The sequence below is a fragment of the Megalobrama amblycephala genome, linkage group LG18 (genome assembly GCF_018812025.1).
Source record: "Megalobrama amblycephala isolate DHTTF-2021 linkage group LG18, ASM1881202v1, whole genome shotgun sequence".
Taxonomy (NCBI): domain Eukaryota; kingdom Metazoa; phylum Chordata; class Actinopteri; order Cypriniformes; family Xenocyprididae; genus Megalobrama; species Megalobrama amblycephala.
In genome coordinates this window covers 26,024,440-26,046,273 of record NC_063061.1, presented here as the reverse complement: position 1 = coordinate 26,046,273, position 21,834 = coordinate 26,024,440, and the positions used below count along the sequence as shown (strand labels likewise).

General features: G+C 35.1%; 1 protein-coding gene across 3 annotated transcripts; it reads right to left on the bottom strand.

The window, feature by feature from the left end:
* Positions 1 to 5,581: 5,581 nt before the first annotated feature.
* On the bottom strand, positions 5,582 to 15,280 carry hnf1bb (HNF1 homeobox Bb). Of its 3 annotated transcripts, none has more exons than XM_048166823.1 (9): positions 14,724 to 15,280; positions 13,124 to 13,323; positions 11,843 to 12,047; positions 11,205 to 11,425; positions 9,755 to 9,900; positions 9,211 to 9,343; positions 6,847 to 6,996; positions 6,644 to 6,759; positions 5,582 to 6,314 (listed from the first exon to the last, which is right to left on the bottom strand). In XM_048166823.1, exons 1-9 carry the CDS (start codon positions 15,089 to 15,091, stop codon positions 6,294 to 6,296), a joined length of 1,560 nt encoding a protein of 519 aa, XP_048022780.1. In that variant the 5' UTR covers positions 15,092 to 15,280; the 3' UTR covers positions 5,582 to 6,293. The 3 variants fall into 3 exon arrangements, with proteins under 3 accessions (XP_048022780.1, XP_048022778.1, XP_048022779.1); XM_048166821.1 differs by having other exon boundaries at positions 11,843 to 12,119; positions 14,724 to 15,279; XM_048166822.1 differs by having other exon boundaries at positions 6,662 to 6,759; positions 11,843 to 12,119; positions 14,724 to 15,277.
* Positions 15,281 to 21,834: the final 6,554 nt, after the last annotated feature.

The following is a 21,834-nucleotide window of genomic DNA, read 5'->3' as shown; positions in this document are numbered from 1 at the left end:
TCAATATTAATTTTATAAAGTGACGAGAATATTTTTGGTGTGCCAAAAAAAACAAAATAACGACTTATTTAGAGATGGCCGATTTCAAAACACTGCTTCAGGAAGCTTCGGAGCATTATGAATCAGTGTATCAAATCATGATTCGGATCGCGTGTCAAACTGCTGAAATCACGTGACTTTAGTCGAACAGCTGATTCGACACGCTGATTCTTTATGCTCCAATTCTTCCTGAAGCAGTGTTTTGAAATCGGCCATCACTATATAAGTCGTTATTTAGTTTTTTTTGGCGCACCAGAAATATTCTCGTCGCTTTATAATATTAATATTGAACCACTGTACTCACATGAACTGATTTAGATGTGTTTTTAGTACCTTTATGGATCTTGAGAGAGGAAATGTCATTGCTCCCTATGCAGGCCTCATGGAGCCATCGGATTTCAATTAAAATATCTTAATTCATTAAGATTAACAAAGGTCTTACGGGTGTGGAACGGCATGAGGGTAAGTAATAAATGACATTTTTGGGTGAACTAACCCTTTAACACTTTCAGATGCCCAGAAAAGTACTAAAAACAGCCAGTGTGACTACAGTGTTTCAACCTTAATATTTTAAAGCGATGAGAATATGTTTTGTGTGCTAAAACTTTTTTTTTTTAAATAACAGCTTTTCAACAATATCTAGTGATAGCCGATTTCTCTGCTTTTGTTTCAAATCAGTGGTTCGGAGCACCAAAGTCACGTGATTTCAGTAAACGAGGCTTCGTTACATTATAAGTGTTTCAAATTTCAATAATTCAAGTGACCTTGGCTTTTTGATACGCGACCCAAACCACAACAAACAAATGATTCGTAAAGCTTCAAAACTTCATGAAGCAGTGTTTTGAAATCACCCATCACTACATATTGTTGAAAAGTCGTTATTTTGTTTTTTTGGCGCACAAAAGTATTCTCGTCTCTTTATTATATTAAGGTTGAACCACTGTAGTCACATGAACTGTTTTAAATATGTTTTTAGTACCTTTCTGGGCATCTGAAAGTGTTGATGCTGGCAATGCAGGCCTCACTGAGACATCAGATTTTATCAAAAATATCTTAATTTGTGTTCTGAAGATGAATGAAGGTCTTATGGGTGTAGAACGACATGAGGGTGAGTAATAAATGACATCATTTTAATTTTTGGGTGAACTAACCTTTTAAGACCATTTTTTGAAGGTCTTGGTCTTGTCTTTGTCTCAGACTAAGAGGACTCGGGATTTTGTTTCAAGACCGGTCAAGACCACAACTGCTGGGGATATTACTAATCTGCTGGTGCATTGTCTGATTTATTTATTAAAGTAATTGATGTGATTAGATGTAAAACTTGCTGCTTTCAATGTAATTAGTAACTTATTTCTAGTTTGATTTAGAAATTAATGATTGATTGTGTCAAAAATGTCACCAAAATTAATACAAATGCTCAAGAAAGATAATGCTATAATTAACCAATATCACAGGAGCAAGAGAACCGTTTTTACAAATTTGAGCATGATTGCAATCATGCCTTTATACAAATATTAAATATATTTTTTTAAACATTATTCTCAATGTTATTTATGCATTTGTAATTTAACTGCAGTGCAAAGATGAATTTTGTTGTAAATGATTTCATTTGATTTTTAACAGTTCTATAGTGTCTTATTCTAATTATATTTATTGATTAAAAATAAGTCATTTCTCAGGTATCTTTTCTCTGGATCTGTAACATTGGGAGTTGTGACGACAAGGGGTAGATCCAAACGCAGGCTTTATTAGAATGAGCGTAGTCATACAGGCAAGGGTCAAACACCAGCAAACAGAAACATAAGGGCATGGCAGAAGAGTAATCCAAGTCACAGGCAATGGTCAAGACAGGCAGCAAACAATCATCAAGGGAGAAACAGTCCAGGGTCAAAAACAAGGCAAGGCTGGGAACTAGGAAAAAGGATTAACACAGAAAACATACGACTAAACAATACTCAGCCCTGTATGTGTGTCTGGGTGCAGCTTATAAAGGGTCCACTGATGGGAAACAGGTGCGAGTGTGTGATTGGTTTCTAGATGGTGAATTATGGGAAATGTAGTCCAGAGTGATGTATGACTGTGTGTGCAATGAAATGGTGAACCGGCAACCTCTGGTGGGGAAAAGCAGGAACCAGCAGGTGCCGGATACGTAACAGGATCTTTGTGAATTTAAGGGGTGCTGGTCTGGTCTTGGTCTTGACGCCTCAAAAACTTGGTCTTGTCTTGGTCTCAACACACATTGGTCTTGGTCTGGACTTGGTCTCGGATTAGGTGGTCTTTCCTACAACACTATTTTATTCACGAAATTCAGCACTATTTGCTTGGTGAAATGAGCATTGTACTATCACTGCCTGCAACTGTTCAAAAGATTTTTTTTTTAGGTCCCTTATGCTCACCAAGGGTACATTTATTTGATCACAAATACAGTAGAAAAAGTAATATTGTGAATAAATATATTTGTGTAAATATATTTTAAAATGTAATTTATTCCTGTGATGGCAAAGCTGAATTTTCAGCTCCAGTCTTCAGTCACGTGATCCTTTAGAAATCATTCTAATACAGATTTGCTGCTCAAGAAACATTTCTTATTATTATCAATGTTGAAAACAATTGTGCTGCTTAACATTTTTGTGGAAAATTAGATTTTTTTTCACCATTCTTTGATGAATATAAAGAGAATAGCATTTGTCTTACATAGAAAGCTGTACTGTCACTTTTGATTAATTTAATTCATCCTTTCTGAATAAAAAAAATTCCTTTAAAAAAAGCGTACCAACCCCCAACTTTTGAACAGAGTGTATATATAATTTGCATATTTTTTTGTATTTTAAATGAATACCATAATATAGACCTTATCTTAAAACATTTGATGGCTGAGCAATATCCTTAGTCAGCATTTTTTAAAACAAAGTCAACAAGTCAAGAAGATCTCAGTATGGGGTCACTGTGGGCTGATGTTTGGCCCACACACTGGACCCCCTGTTAGCTGGACACGGGTGGTGGAAGTGATCAAGGGATAATGGCCCTTTCTCTAATTTCATCAAGCCAACATCATATAGGACCCTCTGTGATGTCCATGGAAAGCAGGTAAAGTCTATAACTTTTGCATGATGCATGCACAAAAAATTGTCTGTTTAGAGAAAAATACCCTCACAAGAGTTATGTTGGTTATGCATTACCAGAAATCTACCATATAAAACACCACTGAAACCTTGCAGCTCAAATAAAACACATTTTTAAACTGCAGAAACCACAAGTTTGTCATCAAAAACACAAATAAGTAGATGTATGCCTTTAAACCATCCAGAATGTCTTGCCACATGTAAATGCATTCCCAGCTAACAGGGAACATTCCTATAACTTTCACTAAGATTATGTAAAAGTTATGTAAATGTTGGAAAAAAAACCTTTCTTGATACATTAAAAAAAAAAAACTGGATGTTTTCAACGTTTAAAAATAATTCAGAAATAACGTTTTCATAACTTAAAGTACTAGTTCACTTTCAAATTAAAATTTCCTGATAATTTTCTCACCCCCATGTCATCCAAGATATCCATGTCATTCTCTCTTCAGTCAAAAAGAAATTAAGGTTTTTGATGAAAACATTCCAGGATTTTTCTCCATATAGTGGACCTCAATGGCCTTTAGACCTCTAGTTGAAGGTCAAAATTACAGTTTCATTGCAGCTTCAAAGTGTTCTACACAATCCCAGATGAGGAATAAGGGTCATATCCAGAGAAACCATCACTCATTTTCTAAAAAAATTAAAAATTATATACGTTTTAACCATAAATACTCATCTTGAACTAGCTCTCTTCTTCTTCTCTATTAGAATTCCAGCAGTGTAGACACTGCTAAGTGTATTACTGCCCTCCACAGGTCAAAGTTTGAACTAATTGTTATATACTTGCACTAGCATATTGTATATGACAATTTAGTTCAAACTTTGACCTGAGGAGGGCAGTAATACACTTAGCAGTGTCTACACTGCCGGAATTCTAATAGAGAAGAAGAAGAAGAGAGCTAGTTCAAGATGAGCATTTATGGTTAAAATATATAAAATTTGTATGTTTTTTTAGAAAATGAATGAAGGTTTCTCTAGACAAGACCCTTATTTCTCGTCTGGGATTGCGTAGAACGCTTTGAAGCTGCAATGAAACTGTAATTTTGACCTTCAACCGTTTGGAGGCCACTGAAGTCCACTATAAGGAGAATAATCCTGGAATGTTTTCATCAAAAACATTAATTTTTCATTTCGACTGAAGAAAGAAAGACATGAACATCTTGGATGTCATGGGGGTGAGTAAATTATCAGGAAATTTTAATTTGAAAGTGAACTAATCATTTAATGGGAATGTTAGCAAAACATTCTAAGAACATTTTTGTTAGCTGGGTTACTGTAAATACAATATATTTTCTTTCAAACTAAGGAATGATTAAAACAACATTTTCTGTGGTAATCTGTTGATAAAGCAACTTGTTTTGAACTTGTTTAACATTCCTTAAACACAAGTTATAGCAGTGTGGGAAGAGAACAGAGGGTTACAGGCGTAAAGTCAGCTTTTCTGTCTCCTGTCTTTCTGACCTTTGACCCCAGTGAGTGTCCAGCAGAAGCTGACATATGATCTGTTCTGCCGACCTGTTCTGAAGGATGTCTATACATTCATTGCTCCACGCCTCCACATTGTCTTCTATTGTCCATGTCCCAGCATGTGTCCTCTGGACTTTACAGGGGAAGCTATTATGCTAATCGCTAATCGCTAATGAATAGAACTGTTTTCTATTCTAACATATTTTAAATTAAATAATTTTTAATTATTTGCCATCACAATAATTATTGTGATGGCAAAGCTGAATTTTCAGTATCATTACTCGTCTTTAGTGTCACATGATCCTTTAGAATGATTTACTGCTCAATTAACATTTCTTTATCTTCACTTTGCACAAGGAGTGACCCAATACTGTATAATACTATACAAAATAAATACATTTAATTTTTGCATATTTTCCTATTATTTCTTTTCTGAACCTGAACTGGACTTTGTAAATATTCAGAACCACTGCCAGTTTCAGTAATAAATCAGTACTTGTTTTCTTCACTGTCAAAGACACTGAAACCTTTTGCAGTCATGCACTTGCTTCATTAAGAAATGAATCCCCAGGGTGCTGTGTTAAGTAGTTCAGTTTCCATGGAAAAAAAACTGTAATCACATGCTAGAGAAGTCATGTGAGAAGAAGAAAGGAAATGGCTTCACCTGTTCACTTCCTAAAAGTGAACTCAGATGATACTTGAATGCCCTTTGACCAGTGAGACAACAAGGGAAATAGACCTAATGGGGCATGGAAAACAAATACACACCCTTTTATTGCCCATCTCTGTCTCCACCCCTCCTTCACACCTCTGAGTTTCCATTAGTGTGTGTGAACATATTTTCTATGCAAAGTGTGGCCTTACTTTCTGCTATGGCAAATTCTTTCTCAAAGAAATAAACACATCATCACTGTCTTAAACTAATAAAAATGAGCACTAAAGCCAGGAGGTATTCTTCAAAAAATGTATTATTCATCGATTTAAACAAATATAAATATGATTGAGGTGATTCAAAAACTTATATAAAAAAGCCTTTAGGCAGTTATACACATTCTCATAATATTAGCTACAATGGAGTAGTGTGAAATCAATCCCTGAGAAGCAATTATATTTGTAGCATCTTTTGGGATCTCTTTTATGTGCAAGTCCATGCATTGAAATGGAAAGACCACTTTGATGTTGTGAAAAATGTGAATTTACACAATAATGTGATGATTTTCTTTCAGAATTCGGGATACATTTCAAATCTCAAACATGCGTGTGGAAAACAAAATCTCATCTGTGATCGACTGACTATTTTTGTTGTTGTCGTTGTTGCTTTGCCTGAAAAGTTGACCTTGTGTTTTATAACAAACCATATTTCCTCATTAAATCGTATGTACAGTATCATTGAAGGTTTCATCACCTAAAACCGATGGGTGTGAAAGCTTCGGCTCAGTATTCAATCGTCTTAGCAAGTTCCCGCCAGTTTGTTCTGTCATCCATTATGGCTTAAAGCTGTAATATATCAAAAATTATTCTTCATTTTTTTGCAGAATCCAGAGGCAGTGCTGCTCCTATTGTTTCTCCATGCTGACAGGTTACCAACATAACCGAGAAACGCAGAGGTCATGGACTGCTGTTGCTAAGCTGCCAAGGAAGTTCTCGCTTCGGTGCGTTTGTTCACCAGGCCTGCAATGGACACTGCAGTGACAACAAAGAGTACTGATTATCCATCATGACCGCAATATATGCACAGTTTATGTACAGAGAGAGAAATAACAACATTGACCACTTTATAAAAAATGTATCCACCTTATTTTGCAATGCGGAAGTAAGCTATTTTATGTGTATGTGCGAGACTTCAGATTCATTAGCCATTATAAGTAAATAGCTAGAAAAATAATAAAATGCACAAACCAGTGTTTATGCATAGGATAAAAAGTAAAAAAATAAAAATAAAATCCTCACACATTCAAGTTACAAATGGCTGCACTCGCTCTTATGTTTCAAATAAGGTGGATAAAAAGTACCAGAAACTGAAGTTTGACCTGCTTGCTGGAGCCCAGGTGTGTGATGGTGCTGGTGTCCATGGTCGTATATCGAGATGGATGGGAAAACTGGCCAGCTTCTTGTTTGGGAGAGTACACTGAAAAAGACAGGCGAAATGTGAGTTTTTTGCACATTGTTGTTCAGGATCACAATATGTTCTGCATTAATAAGCACTGGTAATTACTGTGCGACTGTGTGAAGGGCTGCTGGGAGAGGTGAGCTGTGGTCAGCTGCGTCAGACTGGTGTTCTGTGGGAACTGCATTGGCTGCAGGGTAGTGAGCCCAGACACGCTGTTGATTACTGGCACGCTCTGAGACTGAGGAGATGCCAGACCTGGCAAAACATGAAAAACCGTGTCAAAGCCATAACTTATTGGTCAAATTGTTCTAAAAGATTTGAAAATGAAAAGGATTAAAATAATAATAATCCTTGTGGGCACGCACACATACACACACGTTTGTTTTGCTAGTGAGGACATTGCATAGACTTCCATTGATTTTACATCAGGTCAATGATATTTTCTATCACCTAACCCAAACCCTACTCCTAAACCTACCCATCACAGCAACATGTGCAAAACACTAGATTTAAATAAAAACTTCCTTTGGCTGATTTATAAACCTTTTTAACTAGTGAGGACCAGTCAAATGTCCTCACTAATGGGTTGTCAAAGTAATTCACAATATAAGTGAGGACATTTGGTCCTCACAAGTATAGTCAAAACAAGTACACACACACACACACACACACACACACACACACCAGGGTTATTATAGTTAACTAAAACTAAAATCATTAAAAAAAACAATAACATTTTTCTTACTTGAAAGAAAATAAATGTTATCAAAAATAAAAATAAAAACCCTGAAATTTACTGTTATCATTTTTTCTTCTTTTTATTTAGTTGTCTTAATGTACTAAAAAAACTAATCTAAAAAAATATACAGACAAAAAAATCAACTGGAAAAAATACAACTAAACTACTAAAATGTTAGTACTAAACTAACATTAAAATGAAAATTGAAAATATAAAAATAAAAACTAATTCAAAATATTAATAAAAACTATTATAGTGTCTCAATGATACTAAAATAACACAAATATTTATGACGCCACACACAGTCAGTACTTTTCACATATATTGAGATGACATCTCTTTGAAATCTTTGTCTTTTTTTTGTCTCTTTAGTATTCTTTTACATTCTCTAATGTTTCTGCAATAATTTATGTTACGTCGCAATAAAAAAAAGAATTAAAGGGGCCACATCCTACACTTTTTCAAAATTTTGAGTCCATTTATGTTCTTTTTTTGCACCAGAACAGTCACATTTTAGTTTTACATGATGATTTGAATCTTTGATCCTTAGAATTTAACAGGATGATTTTGCTATTGTTTCTTTAAAGCTTGTAAATGAACCTGTAAATGAACTCTGTTATGATTGGCTGATGTCCGTTTACTGGCTTAGGCAAGTGTGCAAACACAAACTCACTTGACCTAAGCATAAAATGTTCTTGTGTTACTGTGGTGGTCAGACACTCCAGTACTCAAGAGGGCAATAGAGTGACCTTTAAATGTCTGTCTTTAAACCAGATGTGTTATCACTCAGTAGCTAGCTATAAACGTGTTTATAAGATCTAACTATATCTGAAACTAGAGCTTAATCAGACTGTTGCTCCTGCTATCAAAACATTGCTCTGTTTTAGAATCTCGACCATTACTGCACGGCAACAGTCTCAGCCAATGATGTGAGTTTGGGGGTGTGGCTATCTGTTTGTCTGAACAATGGAAGGAGGGGGGAGTGTTTGGAGAGCCTGTTTGAATTATTTTTGAAATTCCATTTGATAACTAATAAGAAAAAGAAATGAATGACAGTGTACATTAGTGGTTCTTAAACTTTTCAGGCCAAATACCACCTTTCATCATATCAGAAAAAACATAATAGTATTTTATATTACATTATATATATGAAGAGTTTCGTTGCAAAACGAGATAACGTTTTTTTAATTTTTCAAAAATCTTGTTTTTTGGTTGTGCATTCCAATTAATATCAATTCAACTGCAGTTGGTTTGTTTTGATTTAAACCTTCATAACTTAAAAAATACAGCTAAGTAGCACCATAAAACAAAATAATAACATGATAACATAATAATAAACATGTTTTGACAAAAATGTTAAAAACGGAGGTATCTCGTTTTGCAACGAAACTCTTCATATATATATATATATATATATATATATATATATATATATATATATATACTATTATGTATTTACTATTACTATTCACTTTTATGGCCGGTGTGAATTGGTCCCCCCCTTATAATGTAATTATACAGTGGAAATAAAATATATACAGGCACCATTATGCCATCAAGAAATACCTGAAATATAGTCACTGTATTATTTTCTGGCAACCATGACTGCAGTTTTTACCATAAATTTAATAGGACATTTTTTACAGTGTACAGTATGTACCATGGTTTAAGAACCACTGATGTAAGATATGAAGAAGGAGGAGGAGGAAATAAAATGGCGATACACTCACTTTGAGCGGCCAGGCTCATAATGAGGCTCTGTGCTTGCTGATGATGATGATGATGATGATGAGACGACTGAGACAGACTATGAATGTTGGTCAAAGTGCTCACAGGAGGCAAGACTCCACCAGAGACCGAGATCTGGACACACACACACACACACACACACACACACACAATGTAAATACATATAAGGTACACAAACACTTTGCAAGTAAGGATGTGGTTCCTTTCCTCTGGTGAAAAGCAGTGTTTTTGGACTGTGAGAGCGCATTAACATAACATAACAAATGTTTATTAGTGGGGGACCAATTCACACCGGCCATAAAAGTGAATAAAGGCAGGGTTGCGGTGTTAAACATACTGTCTGCACATGCCAGATCAATGCTCTCTTTGACCTAGTTGAGTCAGTTTTCAAATAAAGGCGACTTTATCAATCATGTCTGTAAAATGTACATTGATCTCTGCGACTACATGGGAGTTCAGGTTAAAAAAAGGGCTGGTAGACCCGTACTTGTCAAAGCGTGCACGTCGTGACAGTTTTTTCTTTACCATTTTGGCATCCGGCGATAACAAGCCGTGGCAGGGGTCCAGACTACCCGGAGACACCTGCTGCAATACTGATTGGCTGCTACCATGGTGACTGATGGTTGTGGAGGAAGTGACCTCACTTGTTCCTTGTTGACTGTACCTGAGTTCTACATGGAAACACACAAGAAACACATCTGTAATGTTGTCCACAGTTAATGCTTTGGCAACAAAAATGTGCAATTAGTTGTTTTGTCACATCGAAAATGGTGAGAAACAGAGAAACCTGCGAGTTGACACATACTGACCTGATTCTGTCTATCTTTATTTGACCTCGTTGTGTAGTTGTAAATGCAGCTAAAATGATAAGAGTCTGCAGTCCAAACACTGAAAGGCCTTTATGAGGCCGTCTATTCCTTATATGCATTCTCATAAACATACCTGAAATCTGATTATGCTAAATGTTGTGCATTTTCTTGCTCCGGGCAAACAAATACAATCAAAGAGCTTTTGAACAGTTGGAGGTCAGTGACTGAAGCAGAACACACAGGTTGAGCAAACACGCTGTTCTCTGACTCACTCTCTTGACGTAATATTAATCCATTTGTAAACATTCTGCGGAATTCGGTCCATTTCACAGGCTGACGGTTTACAGCTTTTCAACGGAAAAGTGTCCTTTTGTAGTTGCCAAAAGTTAAGCTGAAGCACTTTGATTTTATTATATGATCGTTTTAAGCTCCTGCATGATCTTTCTGGGTTTAAATTTTTTTTTTTCCAACAAGCTATCGATCTTCTGAGGGAGCACATTTGTGTTACACACCCTCCCAGACACAAACCTCGAACCTTGACTTGACCCTGGTTTGACCCTAAAGATTTTACGTCCCTGTATCTCACATGTGTCTGCGGGTGTGGCTGTGTGTTTTGTTCACACACCAATGCGACGGAAGAATTCCAATGAAACACACACACTTTTACTGCATATGTGAACCATGCTTACACCTGATATTAACACTCATAATGCTTAAATACAGCTGTAAACCAGGGTTATTATCATTAACTATAACTATTAAAACATTTGTGTTCATTGAAATAAAATAAAATGTAAATATTAGTTTAAAAAATCAGAAATGCTGTCTTGGCAACTAACTGATATAAGTTTAAGTTGAAGCACTGAAATTACTTACTAGAAATAAATAAATAAAAACAGAAAGAAAAAAAAATCAAAACTGAAATAAAAAATAAATTATAGTAATTTTAAAAATAATAATAATAAAAATGACAATATAAATGAAAATATAAAAATGAAACCAAATTCGAAATATTAATAAAAACTATAATGGTATATAAATAATACTAAAATAACACAGTTTGCATGACATCGGATTACCTGAGACAGATGTTAATACCAGGTGTAAACAGAGTCTGTGATTGTGTTTTCTGTGTGATTGTTACATTCACAGCAGTGAAATCTTACTTGAATCTGAGGTACCGTGATGGTGCTGGGTGTGTGATGATACATGGGACAACAGGGGGTTCATGCTGTGGGGTGGATATGTATCCATAGCCAGTTTCTGTCTGAAGGCTTCCTCCTTACGCCGGTTAGCAAACCAGTTGTACACACGAACCTCCGTGACCAGGTTAGATCCAAGTCCATGAGCTTTCGAAGGCGACACACCTCTCTGCACACACTCTGCCCTGAAAACAATACGAAAAATATCCAACTGCTATTTGTAATAGATATGTGTTCAAATAAATGTATACTGTTTAACAGAAAAAATTAAGAAACAAATGTAATTAATGAGATGTAATTTAACTTATTTATAATAAAACTAAAACTAATGCATAAGTGCCACTGTTTTAAAGTATAAATAAAAATAAACATAAATAATTAGTTACCCAACCAAAGTCTGAGAAACAAGAGAATATAAAAATCGATAAAAAATAAGGTGTCAGTACTTTAAAAAGACACAGTATATATTTTATGTTATATAATAAAATGCAAAAATAAAAATAAAAAATAGATAATAAAAATAAAAATAATATAATACATGTTAGGGTGTTTATATAAACTAAATTAGAGTTGCATGTCTGCTGGACAAGAGAGAACATTACCTGTTGCATTCCTCCACCAGCGCCTCCCTCTCTTCTTTGCTGGGGTTCTTCTGGCGTTCATAAGCCTGATAGAGTATTTCTTGAGATGCCGGACCCCATTTGAAACGGTTTCGTCTCATCCTCTTAGAGCCCGGCTCCCCCTCATCTCCGACTGGTCCTCCAGAACCTCCCGCAGCGCCCGAACAGTGTCCGGTATGATTGAATTCTGGGAAAAAAAACAGGACCTGATCCTGACTGCCTGAGTCACTGGGGTCAGAGCCCTGAACACGGTCGAACTCTGCGGAAATAAGAGGGGGACACGATTGGGGCAGAGTAAGGCAGAATCATCATAGATAGTGCTTGGATGGGGAGGCCCATATGAAGATGCTATTTTGAGTACGGTAATAGTAATAGATCCAAGTATGGGGCTTACAGAACGGAGCTTGTACACACACACACACACACACACACATTATATAAATATATATATGTGTGTGTGTGTGTGTGTGTGTGAGTGTGTACAAGCTCTGTTCTGTAAGCCCCATACTTATATACTTACATACCATATAAACCGAGTATATATATATATATATATAGGCCTAAATGCACTTCCATGTGTGTGTGTGTGTGTGTGTGTGTGTGTGTGTGTGTGTGTGTGTGTGTGTGTATATATATATATATATATAAGGCCTAAATGCACTTCCATACAAATTGGCGCAAACTACTTATGTTTCTTAAAATATGCTGACCTTGAAAAATGACTGTCCTTCATAAATGTAGGCTAGTAAAGAACAACATTATGCAGTCTACAAACTTATGGATAAATTACCTTCTAAATTATCTGAACAAAGTTCGAGAAACAAGAGGATATAAAAAAAAATACAAACATTCCCAAAATTGGTTTACTTTTTATATAGATTTAAATAAATGTGGTGTAGGTAATTTATAATAGACCGTGTATAAAATGCAATATGAAAAACAATAGGCTACAATAAATGTTTTACAAGTATATGTAAAATGATTCGTAATCAAATGTAATAATATATAAAACAATTATTTACTGCATTATTTTATATAAAAACATCAATACCAGATGCAAACAACAAAAAAATTAAAATATAGCTTATAAAATAAATAGAGCTTAAAAATTAATTTCACTTGTATGTTTTGATATAGCTATAATGCAAAGAGATGTATTTATTTTTAAGCATGACTTAAAAAAGTGTCCAAAGGGCAACAAAACAAAGTCTACATACTTGGAGAAGATAAAGATTTGAAGGTTATATTCAGATGCTGACTTACGTCTGTCGATTTCGCGCTGTTTCTGGACATACCAGGTGTAAAGCGCGGCTCGTTTGGCCGTCTTCATCGGTGTGCCTTTATTCAGGTGCTGCGACAGGTGAGACTGATTGAGACCCGTCACGTCCACCACCTCGCGCTGAGGAATATTGTGCTGCTGCATGTATCCTTTGACAGTGCGCGCCACGCGCCACGGGTCCTCACTGACAACGACACGACCCACTGGTATGAGCATTCACAAGTACTAGGCTAACTTTGCATTATTGCTATGTGTTTATGTATTTTAGGTTATGTACAATTATGCCTTTTTGTTTTGAAAAGCTCAAATATGAAAAAAGACTACAAACGTCTAAAATATAGCCTAGGCTAACTGGCATGGAATAACATTTAATATTAATTTAAAAAATAAAAATAGCATGCAAAATTATTTCAAAAGTAACTCAGACATAATAAACACAATTAATGTTTTCTAATTATTGTTAGTCTCGAAGTTTAAAAAACGAATTGTAATTTCCAAAAAAAAAAAAAAAAAAGAAGAATTTTCCCTTCTATCCAAACTGAGTTGATTATTTGGGATTAATAACTGTATAATGACGGTATAAGAACTGGATATAGTATTACAATAATTATAAAAAAAATTAATAATGCTATAATTGGCCCTGACATTGGTTGCATATAATTTGAAATGCCTCTAATTCTATAGGCTACGTCAATACGCCTACCTTAATTATTCTGTTATTTGTAGGCCTCCTGTGTGTGAAATAAATTTGACCAGCTCTCAGCATAGAACAAGTAAAACGCTTGTGAACGGTTCAATATGTTTAAACAAAAAATGAAAATGTCTGACGGATCCGCTCGTGTTTGTTTGGGGAAATAACCCCTCACATTAGAGTGTGCTCGAGAATGTTGATTTAAGACTATAACTTTGGACAATGAATAACTAGATATCTTTTCCCTCTATTCATACGACATTGTGTATCTTTCTGTTGATGATTTATAGAAATAAATTAATAACAACTACACGTGGTTTCGTTTTGACTTTACGTCAATATATATTGTCTTCTATAGATAGCCTACTTATACGCAGGAACATTTCGATTTTTTTGCCTAAATTTCAAATGTATTCGATTTTTTGCCTAAAGCTGCATAATTAAGTTATTAAACCAATATTAAAATAATACTGAATTAAGAAGGAAAAAAATAGCTGCATCACAATAATTTTGGTAGCCTATTGGTTTCATCAGATCATTTTATAAAAAAATGGGCAAGCAAAAGTATAGCTATACATATATATATATATATATATATATATATATATATATATATATAATATATATATATAACAAAATAAATAACTTAAATAGGATAAAATTAAACAAATTTCAACTGAGAAATTAGAAGAATTACTACAGGCACACGGTTATTTTATAGAGCTGCTCATTATTGCGCACTGTTCTTATGGGGTTAAAATTAAAATAAACTATTTAACATGTAGGCCTACATTGTAACGTGACATTGAAAAATTATTTGCATATAATAGCCTATTTTAATAAGGTGCCATTAATGAAATGAAAAGTCAAGTATCTGTATCTGAATAACTCACGATAACATGCGCTCCACCTCCGCGCGCTGCTCCGCCGCCTCCTCAGTGTTGAGAGACTGCAGCTCCCGCAAGATCGGCGGCGTGTCGAAGTCGTCCCCGTCATCCGAGCCTTCATCACCGGACAGTTTGCCGCCTTTACCCTGCGCGCTGGTCAGAGTCAGAAACACCGGCTTTGAATCATTGGAGTCGCTGCCGCCGTTGCTAGCCGGGGACAAGGGTTTTTCTATTTTTATTCCGAATTCGGTGGGACACGGACATAAATCCTCCAGCGCCTGGACCAGCACATCCTTAGTGACCCCTGAGTCCAACAAGGCGCTCAGGAGCTCCTGCTGAAGCGATGTCAACTTGGACACCATGTCGGTAAACATCAATCCGGTCTCGTTGAAAATCCTCGCAGCCTCGGTAAATAGACGTGTGAAATTAACTGAAACGAAGGGTGAGTTTTTATGGACGGAAGCACATGAGACTAAAGTGTCTCAACGCAAAGTTTTGCAGTTGTCCAGTGCACGAGCGCACCTGCTGAAGGAAGTAGTTCCACGTTCCTGGTGGGCGGAGCTGACTTCATGGTCATTGGCTGTTGCACCTTATGCAAATGATGTTTACTAGTTTATGAATACGCTAATATAAATGAGGAATTTGATAGGCTACCTTTGGGGCTTTCTGTATAAGTCTACTTTTGTATAGGCGAAACTACATCACACAGTGTTACAGTTCATTTAGCTTATTGTGAGTCCATGATTATAAATTAAAAAGCTTTACAGAAAAGCTTTAAACACAATAAATAAATAAATACTGCATTATAAACATTTAATAGGCCTAATAATAATAATAATAATAATTTTACATTGTGTTTCTAAAAAGTTGTTTTGGTAATTAAATAGTCAATTTTTTTTGCTTTGCATGTCTTAAATGGTTAAGCTTTACTCTAAAAAAAATACTTTTAAAATGCCAACAAGTGAAAAACTCAATGTTGGGTTATTTCAACTCATGTTTGGGTCAAATATGGACAAACCCAACCGTTGGTTTAAATTTTCTAATTAAATTTTAAACCCAACACTTGGGTTTGTCCATATGAGAATAAAAGACGGCACTCCCCTCTGAAAAAAAAAGATAATTGATTAATCGTTATATTTGTTTTTATTGGTTAGTTTTTATGTTCCTATAATGCGTTCATTTTATGAGAGATAATCATTACTCATAGATCCCACCATATTTTTCATCATTCATAGACCCCTCATTCTTTTTAATGTAGTTATTAATCATTTTCTCATTTATTTGATTCTGAAAAGCAAAATGTGACTTTTTAACGAGTAAAAATGTTGATCTGTGATAAGGTGCACATCCACAGTAAATGTGTGAAAAATCAGCATTTATGTTTTTTTTCCATAAATAGATTAATCAAAATGCTACATAAAATGAAATCATTATGAAATTTAAAATCTTAGACCACAGTATGAGTAATTCACAGGATCAAATCTGCTGCTGGAACAGAATTTTAATGCATTCTGCATTTCAACCTTTCTCACACATTTTGGGACTGGTCATTTCTCAATCATTAACAGCAGTTAATAACAAACTTACAGAAATTACATATTTTTTTCCAGGATGTGAAACTACTTCTGTTGTGAAAGCTGCAGTGGAGTGTGACTGTATCGGATGAATAATTTGTTAGTTTTTCTCTCTTCTGACCAGGAGCTTTTGTATGTTCTTCCTTGACACTATCAAAGGCTCTGCTGTCTCCCTATCAAAGCCCTAAATATGGCTAATTTGCCTGCAGTTTGAACCCAAAGATATCAGAGTCGATTGATAAGCATCCATTCATAAATATTTGATCTCAGTGAGGCATTTACAGATATATTATACTTTTATAATATGGCTAAAATATGCTTAAAATGGTGCAATTAGTAAAACTTTTATACTTACACACACACAAATTTTAGACATGATGGGTAAGCTGGGGAATCAGTGACCAGAAAGATGAGTTCCGGTCAGTAAGCTGGACCTTGACTTGGACTCAAAAGGACACAAACACAAGTACACACACACACACGGACAGAAGTTTATTTCTATAAGAGCTGGTGTTCAGAGATATAGGTGAGGTCTCGAGGCATTTATTGTCTGTGTTTGCAGTGACAGAACTGTGTCCACAGGTGTTACACCATATAAAGACTCCGTTGATCACCCTGTTAGACATTAACCACAGTAATCTAACCTTCATGAGCTTCCTTTTCATGATGATGCGCATGATTATGATTGTGTTATAAAACAGCCTAGGTGTGCGAATATATACACACACAACACATTTTCCTATATATTTTGCGCAATATGATGAATTACAGCCAAATTCAAGGATTACAAACTACTTTAAAATGCAGATGGTTTTTGTTAAAGGTATACCATCATTTTTTTTCTGTTTTTTTTTTTTTTTTACTAACAATTATTGTCATTCTTGTTTCCATGTTCAAGGTGGGAATTTTACAACAATTTTGGCTAATTTCTGAACGTTATATATTATTGATTGAGTCGTGAGGTAGACTACAACTGACCGCAAGCTCCGAGCATTTGTCAAAATTAAAGTGACTGAAAGACATCACACTCATTTCCTTTAAGGAGGCAGAGGAGCAAATGAGATCGGTCGCAGAGGAAATAAGGAGTGTGAGTGGAGCTACTCTCCCAGAACGGACTGCAGCTCTGAAGCCCCCGCTGAGAGAAATCTTCTATTCACACAATATAACAAGGCCTTCTTTATAGATTCTCGACTCCACAATCTAAAAGATTCTATCTAAACGATTCTATCTATCTATCTATCTATCTATCTATCTATCTATCTATCTATCTATCTATCTATCTATCTATCTATCTATCTATCTATCTATCTATCTATCTATCTATCTATCTATCTATCTATCTATCATATTTCTGTCTGTCTATCAGAATGTCTATCTATATCTATAGACAGACAGGCAGATAGATAGATAAACAGTAAGACGATAGATAGATAGATATATAGATAGATAGATATATAAACAGTAAGATGATAGATAGATAGATAAACAGTAAGATGATAGATAGATAGATAGATAGATAGATAGATAGATGGATAGATGGATAGATGGATAAACAGTAAGATGGTAGATAGATAGATAGATAGATAGATAGATAGAGACAGATAAACAGTAAGACGATAAATAGATAGATAGATAGATAGATAGATAAACAGTAAGACGATAGATAGATAGATAGATAGATAGATAGATAGATAGATAGATAGATAGATAGATAGATGGATGGATAGATGGATAAACAGTAAGATGATAGATAGATAGATGAATGACAGACAGAAAGATAGAAAGACAAAAATAGATAGATAAATAGTAAGACGATAGATAGATAGATAGATGGATAGATAGATAGATAGATAAACAGTAAGACGATAGATAGATAGATAGATGGATAGATAGATAGATAGATAAACAGTAAGACGATAGATAGATAGATGAACAGTAAGACGATAGATAGATAGATAGATAGATAGATAGATAGATAGATAGATAAACAGTAAGACGATAGATAGACTGATAGATAGATAGATAGAGACAGATAAACAGTAAGACGATAAATAAACAGTAAGATGATAGATAGATAAACAAACAGTAAGATGATAGATAGACTGATAGATAGACTGATAGATAGATAGATAGATAAACAGTAAGGCGATAGATAGACTGATAGATAGATAGAGACATAGATAAACAGTAAGACGATAAATAGATAAACAGTAAGATGATAGATAGATAAACAAACAGTAAGATGATAGATAGACTGATAGATAGACAGATAAACAGTAAGACGATAGATAGATAGATAGATAGATAGATAGATAGATAGATAGATAGATAGTCAGACAGGTCAGATGGATGGATGGATGGATGGATGGATAACTAATACTCTTTAAAATACCTTCTTAAAGGAAAAAAAGTCATACAGGTTGGAATGACAGGGTAAGAAAATGATGACTAGGACATTTTCTATCCCTATAATTAGATGCAGCTTTTTAAAAACATACTGTGTTCTCTCTAACATTAAGATGACTGTCTATTTTTCAGATATTGAGAATTTTCAAGAATTTTCCACTTTTTGCTTGTAACAGCCAGTTTTATCAACATTAAAAGTAAAATAAAAAAAACATTTACATTTTTATAGTAAAGGCTTTTTTTATAATCTACTTTTTCTACTTTTGACCCCCAAGTGTTTGCAAAAATCACTTGACATTTCATGTAAATTGCACAGGCAGAACAATTAACAGCATTATAACACAAAGCAGTCAACAGCTATGCTGTACTGCAGTTTTACAACACAGTAAAGAATTCATGACCTTTTTATGGATACAACGTTCAGAAGAAGACTTTGATGGCTCCTCATGATTGGGTCAAAATCTGAAGAAACGGGCACCGTAAATGTAAGAAGGAGAATAAATACAGGCAGAGCATGTGATGCTGGCACAATACCAGACACTTCAAATGTCTGAGATCTAAATCTACAGCAAAGTAAATTCCTCTTAATTTCAGCAGGGATTCAACAACACAATATGTTTGACTGCTTTTTCTGTCTTTCACTTATTGCTCTCTATTGGAGAGCCATCACTCACCGTTCCCATACATTCATTTAACTAAATGGTTACTCAGGTTAATAAGGTATTGTTTAACGCACTGCAAACCTTTCAACCAACACAAACATAATGTTAACATCTACTATCTTCCTACCCAGCATGTATATATACAAAAGCATTTTGAAGTAAACGTGTAGTATTTCTAGTTTTTTTTTTTTTTTTTTTTTTACATAAGATTTTAAAATGTACCATACTTAAAATGAGTATTTAACTTATTACTTTAACATCCATTAGACTTTTGGAGACTCATCCAACCCTTCCAAAAAGGTTTTATTGTGCTTTATATAGATCTTAATTGTCCCTCATCTTTCGGGACCCCCAGTGGGAAGAGGGGGATGAGGGTGAGCGCACAGGAACAGACGTGCCTGAATCAGCATTCCACGCCCCCCATTCCTCCCCCCTGTTAGAGATGAGTGGACTCTGCCCCGCTGAACCTCATGCTCGCTTGCTCCGCTCTTCACAGGAATCACACGTTTCACCCTCTTCTTCATCCTGATTGCACTCCTCCTGCTGCTTTTCTCTCTCATGCCTCAGTGACCCCGAGGCCCCAGCGGGCCAAAGTCAATCAAGGTATCAGGTCAAACTAAAACTCACAGCTAATTCTGTTACAGCTTTTTAGGTGCTTAGGTCATTGCTCTTGCCATTCAAGACATTTACAGTTACTTTTCTACAATATATACAGATTTAGTTAGTAAGACCAGTTCTTCTCAATTATATGTGTATAAATGAAGAACAAGTAAAAGTTGCCTCAAGGGACAGTAACTATACTGACTGTAAATTGCTTTGAAAGAAACTGAGTAATAATGATTTACACTACTTTTAGAGGTTATAACCACAAGATTCCTAACTGCATATTATTTAAACAATTAAAAATTGTTGCAAATTTGCTACAGTGGGATATGTGCGACAAATGTCTAAAATGTTTTTTTAAAGGAAGACTCACATTTTTTTTTGAAAATTAACTCTAGGAGAGTTGGAAAATGAGCCTAACAGTTTTACTGTGTTCGAATCCATTCAGCCGATCTCCGGGTCTGGTACCATTTTTAGCATAGCTTAGCATAGTTAACTGAATCTGATTAGACCGTTAGCATCTCGTTCAAAAATGACCAAAGAGTTGATAATATTACGCAGCATCTCTCACAAATGTCTCCATGGTTGCAAGGCACACTCCCTGTGCAAGCAGGGGGTCACAGGCACTGCGTAATATCATTGCGCCTGCTGCACCCATGGTACGGCAGCAAAGTTCCTTAATTATTACGCCGGAATGAGAGTATAGTTCCAAGCCATATTGGCCTAGAAAATCGCAACTTTTCATTTTCCATCAGTCTCTGTACATGATGTAACTACAGAAGAATCAAGTTTTAAATAGGAAAAAAATATCGAAACCCTTTGGTCATTTTTGAGTGATATACTAACGGTCTAATCAGATTCAGTGAACTATGCTAAGCTATGCTAAAAGTGGTACCAACAGACCCGGAGATCAGCTGAATGGATTCGATAATGGTAAAACTCAACTGTTTAACTCTAGGGGAGTTGGAAAATGAGCCTATTTTCAAAAAAAGTGGAGTGTTCCTTTAAAATGTAATATGCATGTACAGTTACAGTATTTTGCTAACTGAATATCTGCATTAGTCCAATATACAGTAATAAAAAATAAATTAACTCCAAGGAGTCTTTTGATAAAAATGCAAAACAAACATGCACATCGAAACAATTTTGAACTTCATATTCTGTATACACATGCTTACCATCATGATTCAAAATGATGATCTTCTTCTGAAGTTAATATTTCATATCAAGTTTTAACAGAGAACTTGAAAAAAGGAACACTAGAGTTTACAAGTAAGAACTGTTTTATTTGTTTACTCATACTGCAAGCATGTTTTTATTTGCGTCAAATCACTCAAGTGAAATTAGTTTTAAAGGGCTAGTTTACCCAAAAATGAAAATTCTGTCATTAATTACTCACCCTCATGTTGTTCCAAACCCGTAAGATCTTTGTTTATCTTCAGAACACAAATTAAGACATTTTTGATTAAATTCGAGAGGTATCTGACACCTCCATAGACAGCAATTTAACCACCACTTTCAAAGTCCAGAAAGGTACTAAAGACATCGTTAAAATAGGCCCCGTGACCGCAGTGGTTCAACCTTAATGTTATGAAGCAACAAGAATACTTTTTGTGCGCAAAAGCAAAACAAAAATAACGACTTGATTCAACAATATCTTCTCTTTGGTGTCATTCTCCTACATAAGTAATAAAGTAGTTATTTTTGTTTTGTTTTTGTGCACAAATAGTATTCGCTTCATAAAATTAAGGCTGAACCACTGCAGTCACGTGGATTACTTTATCGATGTCTTTAGAACCTTTCTGGAACTTGAAAGTGGTGGTTAAAATGCTATATGGAGGAGTCAAATACCTCTTGGATTTCATCAAAAAT

Coding starts and splice junctions, on each gene's coding strand:
- hnf1bb (XM_048166821.1), bottom strand. CDS start 15,091: ATGTTTACCGACATGGTGTCCAAGTTGACATCGCTTCAGCAGGAGCTC. Junction 9,344..9,754: donor TATCGCCGGATGCCAAAATG/GTAAAGAAAAAA, acceptor GTGTGTGTCCAG/ATCTCGGTCTCTGGTGGAGT. Junction 6,997..9,210: donor TATGAGCCTGGCCGCTCAAA/GTGAGTGTATCG, acceptor ATGTTTTGCCAG/GTCTGGCATCTCCTCAGTCT.